Consider the following 8,775-nt stretch of genomic DNA (forward strand, 5'->3'; position numbering starts at 1 on the left):
TCAAAAGCAGTTGCTAATCTTCGTTAAGTAAACACAACACAATCTTTTCCAAGTGTACATCAGAAGCAGTTGCTAATCTTTGTTGTCAGCTTATTAGCCTATCTCTGCATGGGATCGCAGTTTTTGATGAGCTGCCTCCAATTTCTTCTCGCCTGCCATGTTGATATAGTTCTTTCTCTCTCATGTCATCTTGTATGCAATCTTTCCATCTATTCTTGGGTCTTTCTCTCCTCCTTCCTTGCATTTCCATATTCAGGACTCAGTTACTAATGGAAACATTAATAATGATTATGATGATGATGATCATCATATTTCATATAGAAAAGATGATACATTTCTACACCTTTTAGTGCAATACATATTCCAACATGTAAATATGAATTATACTGCAGGTGTGGGTATGCTGCAAAAGTTTGTCCAAAATGGCATGATAAAAGAAGATATCATCAAGGCAGCATCTGGATTTTGCATTTCCTTACGTATCGAGACAACACGAGTCTGCCTTGGCATTGTCAATCTTATGGCAGTAAGTGGTTGAGTTATTGACAAGCATTGTTTCTTGGTGAGGTGCCTTTTTATGCTTAACATAAATTAAACATAAATTATAACAAATTTTTTGCAAATTTATAACCTTTATTATTTTATTATAAACAATTTATTTACTTTTTATAGGATGAAGTTGTATATGTGGTGGAAAATCTTGTTATGAGCCCTGATGAGATTTGTGGCTTTGTCATTGGAGACATCTGTGGAATACCATACAATCCTTACCATAAGTGGAAAGTGGCTTTCCCTCCTGTACAAAAACCTCCTGTTCAACATCCCAAGTCCTCTTCTGTAAGTAATGTTTACAACAAGGAATGGACACAGGCAATAGAAAAGGCAATAACCAGACTAGACTGTGGTAAAGCTGCAAGTGTACAAGGAATAATAAAGTATGGAGGAGAGACATTTGTAGAGTGAATGTATTTGATAGAGCCAGAAGTACAACATGAGTGAAGGAAGACGGTTGTGTTTCTATGTAAAGGGAAATGTAGAGTAACAATTTTAACAAATAAGTTTGCTTAATTTATCAGGAAAGAAATTGTCTGTTGAGTCCTGACAGACTAATGGAAGCAAGTTAACAATGTTAGCAAGGAGTAGGGAGGCTGTAGAAAAGGAAAAGGTTGGGCAGTATGTTTGCAATTGAAATATATTTCTGTCATTCATGTGTATTATATAAAACTTTGATAAGTACTACATGTTACTCATGCTCACTATTCATTAATTCCATCATACCCATAGACAGGAATGCCAACCTTGAAAGTGCTTCATCTTTCGGATACGCACTATGACCCAGAATATCAAGAAGGTTCCAATGCTGACTGCGATGAGCCACTGTGCTGTCGTGCCTCCTCCGGTCCAGTAAAATCTCCAGGTGATCGGGCTGGCTATTGGGGGGATTATCGCAAATGTGACACACCATCAAGGACCATTCACAGCATGCTGCAACATATTGCTCAAGCACACCCAGTAAGTAGGCAGAAAAGCAGCATTCAGAGTATGTAATGGTGATGTGAGGGATCACAGTGCTTGTTGAAACTCAGATTTTGCAAAATATTATAAAGTAATTAAGTTATAGTGTATGCAGATTCCCTTTTCAACAAAAATGCTTACATTTCACTATCAGAACCACATACAGTCAGACTCAAATTACTGTCTCTTCAATTAGCATTACAGTGTAATGTGTTTTTGTTTATATGTTTTATCCAAGATTTTGCATAGTAACCTTAAATGGTATACATTAAATTCACAACAAATCCTCACTGTTTACACAGTAACATACCAGACTCACTCATGAAACAGGGACATTAAATGTCTAAGAATCACTGTTGATATAAACAGGTTGTCTTGCGATTTGATAGTTCAAGTAATACTAAGTCGAAAATACTTTATACACATATGCTGTGTTTTGTTTTATTTTGCTAGAAATTAACACGTAGGTTGTGTGTTGCAGGAACCGCTCACCTGAGTGGATCTCTGCCTCCTTTCTTTCCTCCTTGGCTCGCTACATACTCAAATGGTGCTGCATGGCATTAAGTGATAATTTTTTGTGTACAATCTATGCAGTCAGTGCCTTACAGGAAACAGTTAGCAAGTGACAGATTAAATTTTCATGTGTCACTGAAGATGTTCTAGTAACACAGCAATACAGTGATTGTTAAGTGCTACTTTTTAAACATACATGGCAACTCACTGCAACTGTTATCCCCTTGACACTCAACATTTGACATCTTGACACTGAAGTGACAGGCTTTGTCAATCAGCTGACTACCAAAGTGCATCTTTTTGCTATGGTGAAGATGCCTTTCACATTCAGTAACATTGAGTATTTGGACATGATATTCATGTGATGATATTTATGACATGTTATTCATTGTGATGGGAATGCCTGGGCTGCAGCAACCGAATATAAATGCAGGTACCCAGATAAAAGATGCCTAGATTGTAGAGCATTCTACAGTGTAAGCATCTCTGTGAGAGAGGATGCTTCCCCATTACTTCTACATCAGCTGAACGTATTGGAGTAGCTCAAGATGGTATCGTCTGGATGACAGTACAAAGCCCCACCATCAGTACAAGAGTATAAATACAAAGGGGCAAAGTTCACAGTAAAGGGACATGTACAGGAGTGGTGGGAACACTGTGCAGACATGAAGCTGGTGAGTTGCCATGTATGTTTAACAACCACTGTATTGCTGTGTTACCTGTACATTTTCTTTACTAACACGTACAAAAATTTAATCTGTCATTTGTTAATTGCTGCATGATGCCACTCAAGTATGCAGCGAGCTGAGGAAGGAAGTGGAGGCCCATCCAGGTGAGCTGTTCCCATAGAACACAACTTGCATTTTGATTTCTTGCAAAATAAAGCATATGTGTACAGAGTATTTTCAACTAAGTTATTTGAACTGTAAATCCTGAAGTATGTACCTTTACTCGCAGGACACCCTGTATATGTAGCACCCTCCCCACCTGTTTCACTTCTCAGAGTTTACTGTGTGCAACATGCATATGTTGGTCTGTACAAGGAAAAGAGGATTAACAGGACTGCACAAGGCATATATTGTGTGCTAATGATGAATTGGATACTAAATTTTAAGAGCTCTGTGGATGCAGAGGTAGAGAGCCAGATATGCATTTCTCATAAAATGTGGTTGTGGATAAGATTGTAGATCATAAAACATTACTGTTTGTGGATGTGGTTGTGGATTTCTTTTATGTTCATATCTGAGGTTGTGGATGTGGATGTAGATAATTTTTACACATGACAGTAATAATACAAAGGGCGTTATATCTGCAATACAAAGCTCCAAAGAGGAGAAAGATGAGGAAAAAAAAAAAAAGTAAATAATAGAATAAGTAAAAAAAAATATATTTCAAGAATGTAGAAATAGATGTAACAGGGAAATGGGAGAACATGGGGCAAGAAGATGAAGGGGAACGGGGAGGGGATGGATGAGGAAAGGACAAAAAAGTAACACTTATATTTCACTCACTCCTCACACTTCCTGAGTTATGTGTGTGGATGCTGAACAATTGGCTATTACACTTCCAGGAGCTCACCTGCCTATCTGCTTTCTGGATGCCAGTAAGGCTTTTAATAAGGTGAACTACTGGAAGCTTTTCAATAAATTGCTCATAAGAGGTGCTCTAAATTGTATCTCAATCAACTTATGTTCTGGTACATAAGCTAAAACTTCATTGTCAAGTGGGGCAATTCCTCCCCCTCCTTTAAGACGGCCAGTAGTGAAAATTAACAGGTAAAGGTAAGCAGATATGCAGTTCTTGCAATTTTTTGTGAAACTGATAACATGTGATATTGCAGGATATAGATTATATCATCTGGACTGGAGATTTGCCACCACATGATATCTGGAATCAGACAAGAGAGGGCAACCTGGATGTCATAAGAGCTACTATTAACCAAATGATGGTATACTTTCCCAAAACTCCAATTTTTCCAGCTCTAGGTAATCATGAATCAGCACCAGTCAACAGGTATGTTTTTTTTTTTTTCCCCATATGAGGTGACCCACATTACAAGGGTCGCTTGTGCCAAAATAAAGTGAGAGAAATGCACTCAAAGTTTGGTGAACTTCTTTTAACCATAACTTTCTTATATATGCTATGCCAATGAACTTGGTCTCAAAATCATGATCATCAAAAAATGTTTGAGATCATGATATTCACTACCTAATTTTTGTATATTTTTTTGTTAATTATTATGGTTTTGGAAGTTTGCTGAAGTTTGAATGCATTTTTTTCTTTGAATACTGCACACAATAATTATAATTCATGAATATTGGAAGATTAAAACACAAAGTAACAATATTAACAGTAACAAAGTGGAAAAATGGTGAAGAAACTGGGCAATGGTTTAAGGGTCGGTTATCCATTTACTAATACACAGCAGAAAAGCTGGGAGCATCCTTTGTCTCAACCAGAACACCAAAATAAAAGGAACTAATGGCAGGTGAATGCAACTGGCCTCCCATTGGCTAAGAGCATTTGCCTGAGAAAATTTTCTGAATTATAATATAAAGGCTACTCATCCTGGATGGGCAGCCCTTCTAACAAGGAATATTATTCAGCAGTATGTTACACCTGCATTGTTGGTTGACTAGATGTTAAAATTATTCTCTTGTATAGATTTTTGACCTAACTGACGGGACATTCATCCACTCTTGGGTGAAAGTTAAGACCTCATTAGAGTGCTATACATAGTTATCTCGGTTTTGGCCAGGGTGGCATGAGCAGCCCTTCTAATGTGGGACACTTCATATTATGTCATCTATATTTGTATAATCATGTGTGAATGAGTGAATTATAAAACCATTCCACACTGTAATATCTTAAATCAATGAGGGTTAAGTTATTAAAGTCAGTTGTGTTATTTTCTGTGAATTTCCATTAGTTTTTGTCCTCAAATACCGTGAACATTTATTTGTATATTTTAAATACTTTTACATTCTTATAGCCATTTGATTTTTTAAATTATTTCTATCACTGAATAATATTGTATATTTTGCAACAGTTTCCCCCCACCATTTGTCATGGATAACCATGGAGTGGGATGGCTTTATGAAGAGCTGGCTTATCAGTGGCAGCGATGGTTACCAGAAGCATCATCACCAACAATAAGAAAAGGTGCTTTCTACTCAGTGCTTGTGCGACCAGGCTTCAGAATAATTTCCCTCAATATGAATTACTGCAATAACAAGAACTGGTGAGTAATCTTATTCCAAATTAATGATTTAGCAAGTTCACCTGGTGAAATTGTCTGTCAGTATCCATATATGTATGTATACTGGCCTGATATCCCTATAAGAAGAGGGAAGGGTATCCTACAAATAAAAACAAACGGCTAACTGCTGGTGCTGTGAGATGGTTTCCATGGCATGGATCATGAAGCTAAGAATTGGTTTAGAAACCACATGCATTTAAATCACATATCTACTTATCCATATGAATTAAAAAAGATTCTTATTTTTATTTTTTACTTATTTATTTATTTATTTATTTATTTATTTATTTTTTTTTTTGTCAGCTTCTACAGGTTATCTCAAATGATGAACTGTTCATGCATGAGTTAATGAGACATTCCACTATGATCACATTATTCATATAACTCATTCATATAAGTCAAAGTGTGTGTGTGTGTAGAATGTACTTTTATGTACTGACTGTTGTTTTGATTGTTATTGTTTTAAACTTTGCTCTGCTCATTATCTATAATATAATGCCCCTCATCCTACATTATGACTAATATTATTGTCTCTATTCTCATTTGGTACTCATATCTATATTATTTTTCTATTAGGATATCCTGAACAGGTAGAAATATAAGAAGTGAGTGTTGATTGGATGACCACAGATTAAAAGGTTCAGGACTCACAGTACCCTTTCAAGTTTCATAACTGCTTTTTTCTGAAGGCATAGCAGTGAACTCAAGGATCATAAAACTTGGGGTATTAAAAACATTGGAAAAATGCTTATTTATTTTGACTGCATGGCCTAGACCTGTGTGAGTGTGTATTTTGTCCTCAAATTCATTGTGTGATTATGTGGTGCAGTGCCACCATGTCTCAGAGTGAATGTGTGTGTGTTTTGTCCTCACATCCAGCATCATACAGCAGTGAAGTGCCACAGCATCTCAATGTGTGTGTGTGTGTGTGTGTGTGTCCACATCTGTGTGTGTGTCCACGTCTGTGTCCTCACATCTGGCAGTGCAGTGCCATCACATCTAAAACTGTGTGTGTGTATTTTGTCCTCACATTTTGCTTGAACCATAAGTAATCATTTATGGCACATTCAGTAATGCCTGTGCTAGAGTTCAATCCTGTTTACTGGCATTCTGTTGCATCTAAAATTGTGTGTGTGTTTTATCTTCACATCTGGCAGTGTGGCAGTGCAGCACTATTGCCTTTAAAAGTGTGTGTGTGTGTGTGTGTGTGTTTTGTCCTCACATCTGATGATGCAGCAGTGCAGTTTATTAACATCTAAAACTGTGAGTGTGTGCTGGTGTGTGCTGCAGTGCAGCACCATCACATCTGCCACGGTAACGAGACATCTCTCATTTGTTTGTGTATTTCTTTGCAATATGGCAGCGTCTTCACCAGCCTTCCCCTCCCCTTTTTTCGCATCCAGCCCAGCATGACAAAGTTGTGGCTAACAAACGGCTTATCCACATGATTAATTTGTATGTTCGGGTATGTGAACTGTACACAGAAATGTTTATACAATACATACCATGTCTGTATTGTATGCAGTACATAGCATGTATGTATTTATTTTTGTGAACTGTGATGCCAAACTTGCTTGAACCATAAGTAATCATTTATGGCACATTCAGTAATGCCTGTGCTAGAGTTCAACCCTGTTTACTGGCATTCTTAATTTTCTCTAAAAGCTAACTCTGGAGCAACTTTTCTAGGCAATAATTTTTTTTTGTGCACAATTAAAATTATTTTATGACAAACACAAGTAGCAGTATAATAGATATACTGTTAAAGATTGAAACCTTATATATTGTCATTATATCAGCTCTGTCATAAACAGTGTATAACTGTAAAATTACACTAATAGCGACATTATAATCAATTTTGTATCATTCCCTGCCAGGTGGTTGCTGTTGAATTCAACTGATCCAGCACAAGAGCTACAATGGCTGATTTATGAGTTACAGAATGCTGAGGACAAGGGTGAAAAAGTTCATATTCTGGGCCACATTCCACCTGGCCACTCTGACTGTTTAAAGGTGTGGAGCCATAACTACTACACCATTGTTAACAGGTACTGCTGAGTAATATCATACATACACTATTTTGGGAAATGTTGAAAATTTATATGGCTTATTTCATATATATACAGAAGTGTTTTATGAAATGAAAATAATTTTTTTCCCGAGTGCTGGCAATAAAGTATAATAAAAAAATAAAAAAATACTCATCTTGATTAATATGTATGTAAGAAAATATTCCTCAGCAACTTGGAAGGCTGGTTCTATCCTTGCATAGCTCAGGGTTTGTCACCAAGTAGTAACTGGCGGAGCTATACTGTCAAGCACAACGTGTGTCAATTTCATTGTTCTAAATCCTTCTTCATTCCTTCATACCTTTCTTCCTTAGTCTGTGTAATGACACTCCAGCATCCACTTCAAATTATTTAGCATATCTAAATTAGTCATTCTACACTATTAAGGTGGCATCACACACAACAAATTTCTCCCACCATGCTGCCCATTTTTGCTGATAGCTAGGCAAAATGAGCAGCAAATGACATCATGCAGCTCATTTTCTGCTGTCAGGAAGAATGGAAAATGGCTGTGGTGCCAGGGTTGCTGGGAGTATTTGAAGTCAAATAAATAGCAGTCATACTACAGGCTGTATGTGTAAAATAAAAATTTATTGTCATACTTTATGAGTAAAACTGTCAACTATAAAACTTCAAAAATGAAGTATATGTGCCAGTGTGTGATTGTGACTTGATTGTGTGGTGTGTAAAATTATTTATAGCTCTCATTTGGCAACTGCAGCTGGCGAGATAAACAGTGTGTTGTGATGGAGTCCTGTGCAAAGTTTTGCTGGAGTGTGAAAGCTTGGCACAAACTAATTGACCTATAGTGGATCCAGACTATTGATTGATACTCAGGGTGTTGACTATAGGACCAGGTTGTGCTGTTGCCACTTCAACCCTGGAGTGACCTGACCATGGCCAGGCCAGCCTGTGGAGACAAAGCTGCATTGCTTATATGAGTTGCAAGTGGAGCAAAAGATTTACAGCATCCTTGTTCCATCATCAGCTTGAAAGCCATTCAAAAGTAACATACAGTTGTATATAATAACATAGAATTTTTGGAATAATTACGGCAAAATGAAGTGGCTGAAGAGATGCTGGCTTGGGGTTTGTTGTTGGAATGACAAAGCATCAACACAATGGTCCAGTCCCTTTGTGACACCAAACTCTCTGTGCTGCAGGTCTCACCAGCAAAAATGGGCAGCATGCTGGAAGAAATTTGCCCTGTGTGATACCACCTTTATCCGTAACTGGTCAAATCAATACAATTTGTCCATTATCATTGCTCCTCTGTTGTTCTTAATTTTATGACCATTTCCAAATTACTCACTTGTTTGGTCATCTCTTGCATAATCACTGTATATTAACCTATTCATAATCATTTTAGTGAACTAGTGCAGAAAAAGAAAAAAAATACAGGCAGGAGATTTTCTCGTA

General features: G+C 37.1%; 1 protein-coding gene and 1 long non-coding RNA gene across 2 annotated transcripts in view; one reads left to right on the forward strand and one right to left on the reverse strand.

The window, feature by feature from the left end:
• Nucleotides 1-8,775, forward strand: part of LOC135100007 (sphingomyelin phosphodiesterase-like) — a 36,208-nt gene that overhangs the window by 17,192 nt on the left and 10,241 nt on the right. Inside the window, exons 5-10 of the mRNA XM_064002829.1 lie at nucleotides 393-526; nucleotides 673-837; nucleotides 1,285-1,512; nucleotides 3,869-4,041; nucleotides 5,078-5,269; nucleotides 7,165-7,335. Coding sequence (XP_063858899.1) covers nucleotides 393-526; nucleotides 673-837; nucleotides 1,285-1,512; nucleotides 3,869-4,041; nucleotides 5,078-5,269; nucleotides 7,165-7,335 — 1,063 coding nt within the window. The remainder of the gene's footprint in view (nucleotides 1-392; nucleotides 527-672; nucleotides 838-1,284; nucleotides 1,513-3,868; nucleotides 4,042-5,077; nucleotides 5,270-7,164; nucleotides 7,336-8,775) is intronic.
• Nucleotides 8,126-8,775, reverse strand: part of LOC135100009 (uncharacterized) — a 69,564-nt gene continuing 68,914 nt past the window's right edge. The window contains exons 4-5 of the long non-coding RNA XR_010268480.1: nucleotides 8,410-8,546; nucleotides 8,126-8,266 (exon numbers count right to left, since the gene is read on the reverse strand). This is a non-coding gene — a long non-coding RNA (uncharacterized LOC135100009). The remainder of the gene's footprint in view (nucleotides 8,267-8,409; nucleotides 8,547-8,775) is intronic.

The sequence above is a fragment of the Scylla paramamosain genome, chromosome 4, assembly GCF_035594125.1.
Source record: "Scylla paramamosain isolate STU-SP2022 chromosome 4, ASM3559412v1, whole genome shotgun sequence".
Classification (NCBI taxonomy): Eukaryota; Metazoa; Arthropoda; class Malacostraca; order Decapoda; family Portunidae; genus Scylla; species Scylla paramamosain.